Here is a 13,890-nt window from a genome sequence, read left to right on the forward strand (position 1 = left end):
AAATGAAGAATGAAACATGTGAAATGGAAAGACAAAATAAGAAATGAAGCTGTGCTAGAAAGAGTGGGTGAAGAAAGAATAATGCTGAAACTGATCAGGAGAAGAAAAAGTAGATATTAAACAGGGTAGGTTATAAAGGACATCCTTAATGTACTCCTCTCCGTGTTCCACTAGTATTCTCTCATTTCTATCCACACCAGTTTTCTTTAGAATTTCCATAAGTTTATTTCAATCCTCTGTGTCAAAAGCCTTTTCCAGTTCCACATATACCTAATATGAGCAGTTATTATTATTTTTTTTTTTGGTTTATTTGCTGTGAAAAACTACAAATAATGTGCTCAGTAAATTGTTATGTGAAGTTATTTATACTTCCCATGGAAGTCCTTTTATGGCAGTATAAAATGTTAAACGCCATGTATTGAATAACTGTTGCCTGTTCAAGTGGTTTGTTAGTGATTAGGTACAATTTTGCATCTGACATGATTCTTCCTCGCAATGACATTTGTTTTTTATTCCTTGTTTGATATTTTAAGATTATATTCTTCTGGCGCACAGTGGTACACTTTCCGAATTTCCTGCCAAAACCTCCAAAAGATGAATTACGATTCCGAAAGAACTTAAGAATGGATATAAAGTTGAATGGTTGCGAAAACTCATATTTAGTATATATTTATAGCCTTTTATTTACACATTTGTTTAATCTAATTGATAACATTTCAAATAATGGAATTAAAATCATTTAATGATAAGAACATCATTGGTTAATGTTGAGACATACAGTTTTTACATAATGTGCATGAAGTACCTACTGAAAATAATTAGATCATTTGCAAATGAGATTGTGTTTAAAATTGTCATTCATTTTTAAATCTTCGGGTCAAATGTTTTGACATATTTATATAGCATCATTATTATAAATACAAAAGGGAAGTGGAGAAAATGGACACCCTTGTTTTACATGTTAATATTAATATTGATAATTTGATTGCTTTCACTGGCTACATTGTCAATAGATGTAGATATTACTATTTTCATATCACGCTTTGTATTATTGGCATGAAATCTGTACATACATTTTAAAAATCTATATCCTGAAACCTAATTTTAGTACGGTAGCTACTTCAGATTCAAAATGCCAGGGCTTAATTATTACATGTAAGGTAAGAGAAGATGTTGAATGAAAATATAATTTAATTACCTAGATACTTTTGCGGTTAGCGATAAATACCGTAAAAAGACACACGGTAAACGATAAAATTATATCCCGAATTCTTTTCATGTGAAATCTGTGTTACCTAAATATAATATCGCGAATTTCAGATGAGATTAGTTTTTTAGGAGTTATATTTACTTTATATTTAAATAAATTTACCGTCATTTATTTTTTTTCAGTTCCAGTTGGAATGATCGTTGGTATTCTGCTGGCTGTGGTAGCATTGGGAATCTTTGCATTGCTGTATGTCTCGTATCGGAAGGGAGCTTTAGTGTGGTAAGTCTGTCAAGCATCTTTCATGATGGTGATTGTTCGAATGATATTATCATTCCTTGGTTCATAATTTATTTTCTTGAACTGTTATTCAACAGACATACCTGAATGAAATCATTTAATATGCAATTGGTTACACACAAAAATCATTCTCTGGCATCCAAAAATTGAGACATTTGACTTCATTTCTGTTGCTCAGGAGCTCTCATTGTGGAGAAGGTTTAACTCGAGCGAGTTGGGGGTGGGGGTGGGTGCGAGCTCGATTTTTAGATAGAAAGAGAAAGACAGAAAATAGAATATTCACAAAACTTGTTTTTTACCTGAAAGATGAATTCTGTTAAATCACATATTATTGAAATGAGTCATCAGCGAGTTTTAGCCGAGTATGGACGTGTGCTGAAGAAGCGGAGACCGAACAGTGTAGAGAGGCATTGACCTATGAGCGAGTGATTGAGCAGAAGTTACAATATAAAATGGAAAAAGTGCTACAACGAGAAGTGATAAAGAAGGGGAGAAATGAAGTTAGGAATGGAGGACTACAAATGCAGAACAGTACAGGAAACTCGAAGAATCAAGTGGATATAACATCAGAAAGCTGGAAGTGCAAAATGGAAGACATCAGTGCGAAGATCGATTATCTGGTACGGGATAATGAGCAAATGAAAGAGAAAATCAAATATTATGAAGATAAGCAAAAGAAAGAAGAATTTAATATTCTTCAGGGTGGAAGAAGAGGGTCATGAATATGAAATGGATACATATGAGACTGTATGTAACGTGTGCGATAAGATTTTTGGTATCGATGTGAGAGTGGGCCATATTGAACAGACTTATAGAATTGGGAAAGGAAAATTCAGACCTATTTTAATATCATTCGTAAGCATGAGAACAAGAGAAGTTATCTTAAGGAACTTAAGAAAATTAAGAATGACGAAATTAATGGTTGAAAAAGACGTAAACTATGAAACAAGAAGCAGACGCAAATCACTGATACCGTTCATAAAAGCAGCTAGAAATAAGGATATATGAAGACAAACTGAAAGTCAGCGGGAGATACTATGACCTGGAGTTTTGTGAGAAGAACGTAAATCATCCGAATTTTTGATTAAATAACGTGGCAGAGAAACATCAGAGGCAGACTGACAAACACGCGCAGTGGGAATCGAAAGCAGGAGAGGAGAATGAAATCAAGTGAACAGAGCAACCGACTTTGAAGGATAACATTGGAGTTAATGTAGAATATGTAGTGGATCAGGAGATGTGCAAGGTACAAACTAAAGAGAATAAAAATTTCGCAAAGCACAATGTGGAAAGCCAAGAAATGTTGGTAAAGCAATGGTTTGATTTAATACCGAGTAATGGGACGAAACAGCTGTTACAATCCGAACGTGATGTGAAGCATGGAGTGAAAAATGATGAATCAGGAGTCGGAGCAAGAAGGCGACAAACGCAGAAAGAAGACATTGAACCAGGGAGCAAAAACGGAACACCAAGCAAAATTCTACCAAGCTAGCAGACAGTGAGAAGCACACTTCAAAGAAGAGTGGCATAAAGGCTACAGCGGGAAAGAAGTATGCGAGTGATAAGAGAAAGAATGGTTTAAGTTGTGTGATGATGAATGAGTCTAGTGAAGAAGGGGGAGCTACTGATGGTTATGAATCAAGTGAGAGGATAATAGAGGTAAGAAGAAGGAGAGAGAAGGAGAGGAGTCCAGGGTTGGGAATAATAGGAGAATCATCTAAGGGAAATATGGAGAGTATAAGGAAAGGAGTCTTTGCGAGTGCAAGTCCGAGTGTAAGTTACGTAAGGGACTGCGACTAAGAGAAGAAAGAAGTCGAGAATACAACAGACAACGAGAGCGCAGATGATCAAAGGCCAGCAACCGTGGGTGATATTGAGAGGGAACTAAAAAAGATGTGCGAAAAACTAGATGAAACTTGTATAAAAATTCAGCGAGTTATGTGATAGTTAAAGAAACAAGGAAGTGCAAACTAAGACGTGTGAAGTGTAACAAGTGAACTAGAGGAGAGATCTGACTTAGTCTGAGGCATTAGATGCGGTCAAAAATGTATTAGATCAATTAGTGTAACTGAAGTGGAACTGTGAATAATATAGAGGAACAAGTAATGAAGTGTTAATAGAAGATGAATAGAGTAAATTAGAGAGAAGAAAAGCAATATGGTAGTGAGACTAATAAGAGTAGGAGATAGTATGTAAATAATAGGTAGGGTTTGATGTAATTGAGAAGGAAAATATGGGAAGTGAGGAGGTAGAAAGTGAGTGCAAGTAGTGAGAGTGAACCGTAAAAGTTATCCATTAAAGTGAAAAAGTGATAAGTGAATCGAACAAGAAATAGCAAGGAGGTATCACAAATATTAGAACATTGCATTAATAATTGAGACAAATAATATAATAAGATAAAGTAGATGAGATAGCAGAAATATTAGTGAATACTAGTCAGAGATAAAAAGGTTTTTTAAGATAAACATAAAAGTAAGGATAACAGTAATGAAAGATGACAATGATAGTAGTAGAGATGGAGGAGTAGATGTAGACGAGAATGTTTCTATATAAGAGTAAGGTGGACAGTATTGCATAGCATTCGGGAATTGTATTTAGGGAAGACAAAGAAGGTTAAGAGTTGTAAATACTGTACATCAGAAAGGATGGAGGAGGAAATAGACAGAAGCAGGGTTAAACTTTAGATAATTGGAAGATTTGGGGAGACATAGATGATAAGAGAAATATAAAGGATATATGATGGAATGTAAGCAAGGTAGTGGTGGACCGTATGCGGAAATGTGAGGGAAACCACTACCTGAAAGCTGTATGATGACAATAAATATGAATATTATTGAAATAGTAATTATGTTTCCATCGAAGTTAAGACTTTTCGTCACTCTACGTATTATTGTAGCTTTTGGTGAATGTAGGTTCAATAAACTGAAGTTAATCAAGAATCACTTGCGAACAACCTACCGAGCGTGAACTGGTTTCATAGGTAAACTTCAGTACAGTAGGGTCACAGAACAATTATTTCTATCTGCCAGATTGAGACAATTCAATATGCTGTCTGCTTAGAATTTATTTTGTGATTATCATGTGACTGGAATGCATATTAGAACAGCGACTGTTTATGTTTGTTATGTACTGATACTCACTAACACTGCCCTACAAGTATAAAAGAGGTTTGCAGAGAATTTTCCAGATGTCAAAGTTCTCATTCTTCGTACAGTACTACATAATCTTGTTAGAAAAGTGAGAGAATTGAAAGCGTGTAGGACAAAAGCAGAAGAAAAGAAGGTGATATGTCTTGACTCAGGGAACTCTAAACAATAGAAAATTTGGTGCAGAACATTTTTAAATAAAGCTATGTATTTAATTTTAATTTTTAATGTACCATAATAAGAATTAGTGATAATAATGAGTGACTGCCCAAAAATTTCGTTTGCTACTGTTTTATGGGCCACACAACGAAAGCTAGTACCAGTAGTGAACAAATATGCTTGTACTTATGATATAGCGATATGTTTATACTATTGTTTAGTTGGGGGACCAAATATCTACCAGTAAATGGCACTCCTTTTACCTCAGACCTTGCATTCATTCACTTTTATACTGGACTACAAAATATTTAGTAATGTTCACCAACAGAAACTAAATAGAACTAATATTATATAAAAGAATCAGTATATTTTTATAATTATTTTGGACGATACTAGTAATTGTTAAGTGGTCATTTTAAATTAAATATTTAACATCTGCCTTATTTTTAGTCAGAATTTCCATAGCTGTGTCCTAAATTACTTCCATAAAATAAATGTTCGTTTCAGATTATGGTAACTCTTAGTCTGTACATGTATTAGGTTTTCTAATTGCCAATTTTGCCAGTCTAATGGGTAGAATTATGATGTAATTTGAACAGATTTTGATTCTTTGAACATAAAATTTGTGGACGTTGTTTCTGTATATAATAACTATTTTTCATTTTAACAGGCCACCGAAGTTTTTCTCAGGTGCTAAACAAACTACAGTTCGACCTCAGCCAGTTCTGGTGAGGAAGTTTCCAGAATATTGTACTCGAATGTTGGAAATACCAACCAGACTTGACAACGAATACCAGTTGCTGAAAACTCTGAGTGTTGACATAGAAACATCTAACACATTTGATAATGGAAAATTGCCTGCGAATAAAAGAAAGAACAGATATGTCAATATACTACCATGTGAGTTCTACATCTTTACTACTTTTTATCCCTTCTCTTTCAGAAATGCTGAAATATTTTATCATGACCATCTTGGCATAGATTTCTTTTCAGTGTTGCAGTGCTTTATTTGTTATTTATATGACTTGTTTCTGGAGAATAACAATAAAACACAGTTGGCCTGGGTAGCATAATCGGTATAACGCTGGCCTTCTGTGCTCGAGGTTGCGGGTTCGATCCCGACCCAGATTGATGGTATTTAAGTGTGTTTAAATGCGACAGGCTCATGTCAGTAGATTTACTGGCATGTAAAAGAACTCCTGCGGGACAAAATTCCGACACACCAGCGATGCTGATATAATCTCTGCAGTTGCGAGCATCATTAAATAAACCATATTTTTTTTAACAATAAAAAAAATAAAACTGACTTCAAATGGATTGATTAATGACTGAATAACTTATGATATCATTACTGTGTTAACTTTTGCAAATTACCTGGCTGACTAGTTTCGAAGTGGTATCCTTCATTGTCCAAAGCCTAGTGAAGATCCGACGCTGTCTTATAGTTTCCTGTTATAGTGAGGTGTGTTCATGATTGTGTCGAAAAGGGTGTGTGTTTTGAAATTTAATTGAGTGTTCAGGATGTGATGTGGGTGTGTTTATGTATGTTTATAAATTTAATATTGTTCGAGGGTGTTAAGTTTCTGGTTTATTTTCAAGTCAGTGTGTATGTTGCTATAGTTGTGATTGGCCTTACTTACTGACTGGCTTTTAAAGAACCCGGAGGTTCATTGCCGCCCTCACATAAGCCCGCCATTGGTCCCTATCCTGAGCAAGATTAATCCAGTCTCTACCATCATATCCCACCTCCCTCAAATCCATTTTAATATTATCTTCCCACCTACGTCTCGGCCTCCCCAAAGGTCTTTTTCCCTCCGGCCTCCCAACTAACACTCTATATGCATTTCTGGATTCGCCCATACGTGCTACATGTCCTGCCCATCTCAAACGTCTGGATTTTATGTTCCTAATTATGTCAGGTGAAGAATACAATGCGTGCAGTTCTGCATTGTGTAAATTTCTCCATTCTCCTGTAACTTCATCCCTCTTAGTCCCAAATATTTTCTTAAGAACCTTATTCTCAAACAACCTTAAGTTGTAATTGGCCTATAATTATAAAATCTCTGTAGGAAGAAATATTTAAATAGATTGTCAAAGTGTATTCCGGAAGAACGAATGTAATTAAGCAGTGTAAAATTGTAATATTTTGTCAGTTTAAAGTATGATTTTAAAATGTTTAAAGTTTACCACTGGACTAACATAAAAAGGGAAAGTGATTCCACATTGCCGTTCCAGTAATCTTTTACAATAATAATGTGACGCATATAAGTATACAGGGTGTTCAAAAAAAGGATATAATCTTTTAAGAGGTGGTAGAACTCATCAAAACAGTTTATAAAAAGTCTAATAAGCATGTATTCTGAAATTAATATCTTCCGAGTTATTAGAACTTAATTGTTAATAGCAGATACTGGATGTGACTTCCATTCATCATAACACATCCTCGTGCTCGACGTCTTAGGTAACGACACAACCTTTCGGACATCTTTGGTTGGTCTCTGATATACTGACAAGCAGGGTGCGAATTAACGGGGTGGGAATGGGGGGGGGAGGTTTCTCCCTGTTGGAAAGTTATCCCCCTCTCATAAATTCATATTAACATCCCTACCAGGGATAACTTCTATCCCTCCTTCACAAAATGTAATTGTTTTAATACGAGTATACTTTATAATATTCATGTATTATCACCAGCAAGCTGACAACAATCAATAACTTAGGAATTACACATCTTATCTTAAACATGCTCATAGATATTATTATTATTATTATTATTATTATTATTATTATTATTATTATTATTATTATTATTATTATAATCAAGATGCAAGACAAAAAACTCTGTAGAACCAAGCGTTGAGGCATATCGAATGAGGATAATAATAATTTTATGTATGGTATTCTCTGTCTAGGATTCTATCCTCCCCTCAACAGAAATCTTAATTCGCTCCCTGCTGACAGGCATTGAAAAAACGCTCCTATAGTGTTTGAGGATTTTCAATGGGTGTTGCATACACTAAGGCTTTCAGATGTTCCCATAACCAAAAGTTCAGGGATTAAGATCTGGGGAACTAACAGGCCATGGTACAGGACCTTCTCGTCCAATCCATCAAAGATTAAATATCCGAAATATCCGTGTTGGATGTTGTCTGACTCTGTTATGGTAATGGGCTGGTGCTCCGTCATGCATAAACCACATTTGTAGACAGGCATTGGTTTGCTACAAAACAGAGATACTGAGAACCAGTTATTCTACTGGGTAGAATGTGTGACCTTATTTACCTGTCACCAGTTTTAAAGTACGTTTTCTGTAAAAGCTATTAATTTTAGAACTCATGTTTATTGGACTTTTTTTTCTAGTTGTAGTGCATACAGAAATTCAGTAATCAGAAAAATTGCAGAGTATAATAAACAGTATAAAAACAGTTTTATGGTAAGCTTTGTCTTTTAGTCAGTCTCTACTTGGAGGAAGCTGAATAAATAAAGTTTATTCAAAATAGATATGTATATACACTAGTGGCAAAAAAAACCAGACCGACTGAATAATCAAAGTCACTGAAATGAGCCGCTGCACATGCCACGCCCGCATTCACAAGATAGTGAGTAATCTATTGAAATTGTTGTAGTTTTGACTGCTGACGTAGCCCATTTCGAAAGCTATTAGAAAATAAGCTGGTAAAATTCATGTTCTGGGAATAATAAGTTAATTACTTACTTTTACTTTTGAGGGCTTCTCCACTATTTTTCAGTGGTTACCCTGTATTCCCATCTGCCAATCTTCCCGGTCGAACCATTCATCTCCTTCCAAAGACCTGTCACTCATCAATCTATGGATCTGTCCTCTCCAGGTTGTTCTTGGTCTATCCCGCTTCCTTCTACCATGAGGTGACCATTCCAAAAGAGTTTTAGGCCACCTACTTTCCTCCAATCTTCTGACATGTCCATACCATTGAAGAGTTCGTCTCTCAATTCTGTCCATCACTGTCTCCTCCATATCCATCATCCGTCTTACTTCTTCATTTCTCCTTCTTTCTAATCTGGAAACTCTGGCGCTACGTCGTATTCCATCCATTTCCACTGCCAAAATCTTAGATTTTTTACTTTCTACCAACGTCCACCCCTCTGCACCATATGTCATTATACTTTCCACAATCGCCGTCAAGATCCTCTTCTTGGTGTCATTCAATATCGTCCTACTCCACAGTACTCCATTCAACATCCTTATGTCCACACCTGTGGAGTAACGGTTAGAGCGTCTGGCCGCGAAACCAGGTGGCCCGGGTTCGAATCCCGGTCGGGGCAAGTTACCTGGTTGAGGTTTTTTCCAGGGTTTTCCCTCAACCCAATACGAGCAAATGCTGGGTAACTTTCGGTGCTGGACCTCGGGAGTCATTTCACCGGCATTATCACCTTCATTTCATTCAGACGCTAAATAGCCTTAGATGTTGATACAGCGTCGTAAAATAACCCAATAAAATAAAAAAAATAAAATCAACATCCTTATGGCTTTTCTTGCTTGCACCAATCTACTATCTATTTCGGAATTACAACTCCCTAAATCATCAATATATGACCCCAAATATTTAAATTTTTGAACAGCTCTAATAGTTCCTTAATTAAGTAGTAAAATATCGCTGCAATCGAAAAGTATTGGGAATAAATTTGAATAAGGAACAAAAAAAAGTTTCCTTCCCAGGCAGGATTCGAACCACGAAAGTCTTAGTTACCAGTCTATCGTGCTCTGGAGTGAACACAGCTCTGAATTCAGCTACAAGGGTTGGTCCGGTTTTTTTTGCCACTACTGTACATATGCAAGTTCCAGTTATATACTGAGCATGCACAGTATGTTATAACTGGAACTTGGAAAATTCAGGTGGCCCAAATTTTGTTTCTAGGTCTGTACAAGAATGTTGTAAAAATTTTTTTACAGAAGGCATAGACAATGTTGTTTTTAAAAATTTGTATTTCATTTGCAGTAATATGAATAAGTACAATCTTTCTTGAATAAATTTATTTTTCAATTACTTATATACACCACTGTCACATTGACAATTATATGAAATTAATGATAGAGTTTTAATTTAATCAATTTTAACTTATTTCAGATGATGCTACGAGAGTAACACTGGATGTGATTGATGGAGATCCAACATCCCACTACATTAATGCATCTTTCATTAAGGTACATAGTACTACATTTAAAAAAAAGTATCAGAGCAGAGGTTACAGATAAAAACATCAGAAATTCATCAGTTACATTTTGTAATTGTGAGAAAAGTTTACAAATCTTTTGAGACGCTGATGTGGAAAATATTGATGACTTTGTAGATTTAGCAAGGTTATCCCCCATCCAGATTTTACCAGAGAATCCGGGAATTCAAATATTTGCCCAAATCTTAACCCAACATCAAGGTCGCAAACCCATTTATCAATAACAACTCTCAAAAAAGATTATGCTGTTATCCCTAAGGTAATTTAATCTTATAATCAACAAAAATGGATCAACTATTCATAAATAAATGTCCGGAATAATGCAACTCCAGACGTGTGAAAGTTTGGAAATATCAAGCATTTGGGCCATACTTATCAGTTGTATTATTGGGGTGATGCTGTAAGAGTCTCAGTACAAATGCTGGCATTTCTGGGGAGCAATATAGACGTATAAAGGACACTTTTACTTGGGTTCATTTCAGTTCTTGTTCTCCCATGAAGGTTTTAAACAGTGTATCAAAAATTACAACAAAGACATTTTTGGCATATAAATGTTAAATTTTCCTAAATGTAAAGATAACTGCACAAATCTGTGAAATAAAAATTAAGAACATTAGTGCTAATTACTTACTGTGAGGCCAATTATGGACGTAACAAAACTTGTGACAGAAGTTTACTTATAAGAAAAACAGTCTCTATATGTCTATTTGTCAGATTTTATTTTTTGTTTACATTTTATTAAGAAAATACCGTACATTAATTATGTATTCAGCTTTGTCTCTGACATACTTTAAATCTCTCTTGTCCACGCCTGTGGAGTAACGGTTAGCACGTCTAGCCGCGAAACCAGGTGGCCCGGGTTCGATTCCCGGTCGGGGCAAGTTACCTGGTTGAGGTTTTTTCCGGGGTTTTCCCTCAACCCAATATGAGCAAATGCTGGGTAACTTTCGGTGTTGGACCTCGGACTCATTTCACCGGCATTATCACTTTCATCTCATTCAGACGCTAAATAACCAAAGATGTTGATAAAGCGTCGTAAAATAACCTACTAAAAAAAAAAAAAAAAAAATCTCTCTTTCTCTCTCTCGCTTTTTGGGGGGGGGTGTCCTGTTTAAAAGCTATTTTGTAGTTTAAAAATGGCCATAAACCTGCCTGTGAAATGTACGGCAACTCTTGATAAAAAAGTACATGAAATCATATTTTTGCTAATACCAGTAGTTAATAATATTACTCATTTATTTCATAACAGTTTCTGAAAAGGTGCTGGAGAAACTTCTCTTCTAATAATGTCATCCATTTCTTCTAAAGTGCGGAACTTACAGTTATACACTTTGTCTTTTAAATTTCTCTACGTGGAAAAGGCATACAGTGTGAAATCTGGAGAGAGATTTCTCTCTTTTATTACCTAAGATCACAGTATTCATTTTGTTTCTAAAATAAGCATGCCACTTTCTGTTTTGTTTACGATTTTGTATATTGTAGTCTTGCTCTGGATGACTACGAGGAAGAATTTCCTGTGATTTTCTTGTTCCCAGTGACTCAGTTTTCACTTAGGTATCACACACAAATGTTGCTAATGTGTATTGTATTCACAGCATGATCAGTTGATCACGTTTAACAACTGATTATAAACAACTTGGTTTCTAACTAGAGTGAAACATTGTTTGTCCGAACTTGAAGTGCAGGCGACTTGATAATCTTTTCAATTTGCTTAGAAGTTATAGTCCCGTCGCTCTAATTTCCTGCAGCCAATCGCGTTGCAGGTCGGCTACATTTAAACATGTGCGTCATGTGATTTGCTGAGGAAGACGTTATTCATTTCTTAAGGCTCGATAAATACTTAATATAATCGCCCGCCATTTTGGCTCTTTCATTGGCGTACGCAGAAAGCACACGAAAACGTTATTTGCCGCTCAATTATTTGCTGAATTACAGTGCGTTTGATTTATTATCATAGGCGCTACGACATGATAATGTTTAACGGTGTGGCAAATAGATTCCTTGTATGGTAGCTTGGCAACGAAAGAACAAAAATGGCGAACGATACTACCTACCTAGACTTTATAGAGCCTTCACTTCCTAAGACGTAAGCAAAGAGGAGGAGTCACGCCAGGAATAACAGCATCGCGACTATAGATGCAGATGTGTGTTTTCACCGCAAGGTGGTTCTCAAACTTTTTCAAGGCGTGACCCACTTTTGGGTAAGACATTTTTTGCAACCTCCAATTATCATACTTTTACTCAATTCCATATAAAAAAATACAAATTACTGTAAAATCGAAAACAACGATAATTTTATTCAAAACCAGTGGATACCACCCACGTACTGGTACCTGCAAGGGAGAAATCAGAATATGCAAACCTATTTTCCAATTTTCTTTGACTTCTTAGACTTACCTTCCTTGCTTTTATATTTTTCGAACATTTAAACATTTTGAGTAGTAGTTTGCAAGGCCAATATGTTATTGTAATAACAGCCAGAGATAAAATCTTCGGATTTGTAAGAAAATTTGATTTCTGGTCGACATCACTTGACAAAAGAAAATTTGATTGATTTCAGTGTATTAAAAAACCCATGGAAAATTTAGCTATGTATCGTATGATATGACAAATAGTGAGTTTGTTTTTACGGACATACAATTAAGTTTGCACAATTTTAAACAACAGTTTTTTTTAGTATTGTCTTTGTACTCTAAATTTAGGGTACTGGTGTAACTTCGTACATACTAAAGTTATGTTATGGTTATAAATACAGTAGTATTATTTTTGAGTGGTCGGTCATGTTTCAGGGATACAATGATGATATTGAATACATTGCTGCACAAGGACCAACAGAAGACACTACTATGGACTTTTGGCGTATGGTGTTTCAACATGATGTCCGTGTTATTGTTATGGTTACAAATCTTGTAGAACAAGAAAGAGTGAGTTATAATGAAAGTGGTTTAAATTTGTTATTTATATTTTTACTGTAATGTGTCAATAACTGCTTTCCATTTTACTGTATATTGAATTCAGAATTATGGGGTACTTTGTCTCAAATTATTATTCATTGTTTGTTGCCAGAAAAATACAATACAAAGAAATTATAAATTTACAAAATTCTAGCACTCCCCTGAAAGAGATTGTTCCTGTGCTCGGGGAGGATTTGTTACATAATAAATTTACATGCATAAATTAAAACAAAATAACATCTAAAAAGTTATAATTACTCATAACATATTTACATAAATTTTTTAATTTCATACCGTTAGAGGTAAATAAACGTAGGTATTTCTTTATTAATTTGTTATAAATTCTAGGGCCTATATGGTTGAAAGCAGTACTCGTTAAACACTTGGGTTCAAACAGACGAATTGGATCTATGCATTTGGTTTTGTGTTTGTGAGTAATTATATGATCTGAAATATGTGTGATTTTTTTTTTTTGTTTAAAATTTAATAATTCATTGATATAAATTTGATGTATTTTCAAGACTTTAAATTCTAAAAACAATTTTTTTAGTAGGGTAATCAATAGGTTTTTTAGGCATCTTTTAATTATTCTTCTCTGTAATAAATCTAGTGGATTAAGGTTAGTTTTATAAGTACTATCTCATCGTAATATTCCATATTGGGTTACAGACTGAAATAAGGCAAGGCAAACTGTTTGTAATACATCCATTGCTAAGTAATTTCGTAACTGAACAAAGTAATACGTAATTTGTTACAAAGGTAATTGATTTGTTTGCCTTATTTCAGATGTTTATCATTAATGATTCCTAAATATTTAACCTCTGGAGATTCATTTATAATTGGACAACTACAGCAAATTGCGGAACAACCAAAGTTGTGTAGTTTAATGTTTAGGGGAGAATTAGGCAATTTATAA

General features: G+C 34.9%; 1 protein-coding gene across 6 annotated transcripts in view; it reads left to right on the plus strand.

The window, feature by feature from the left end:
• The window catches only part of LOC138696794 (receptor-type tyrosine-protein phosphatase H-like), a 157,112-nt gene that overhangs the window by 122,201 nt on the left and 21,021 nt on the right, over positions 1–13,890 (plus strand). For all 6 annotated transcript variants that reach the window (XM_069822198.1, XM_069822197.1, XM_069822200.1 and 3 more), the window contains 4 exons: positions 1,393–1,489; positions 5,483–5,712; positions 9,915–9,991; positions 12,810–12,944. In XM_069822198.1, coding sequence (XP_069678299.1) covers positions 1,393–1,489; positions 5,483–5,712; positions 9,915–9,991; positions 12,810–12,944 — 539 coding nt within the window. The remainder of the gene's footprint in view (positions 1–1,392; positions 1,490–5,482; positions 5,713–9,914; positions 9,992–12,809; positions 12,945–13,890) is intronic.

This window comes from Periplaneta americana, chromosome 3, assembly GCF_040183065.1.
Source record: "Periplaneta americana isolate PAMFEO1 chromosome 3, P.americana_PAMFEO1_priV1, whole genome shotgun sequence".
NCBI lineage: Eukaryota > Metazoa > Arthropoda > Insecta > Blattodea > Blattidae > Periplaneta > Periplaneta americana.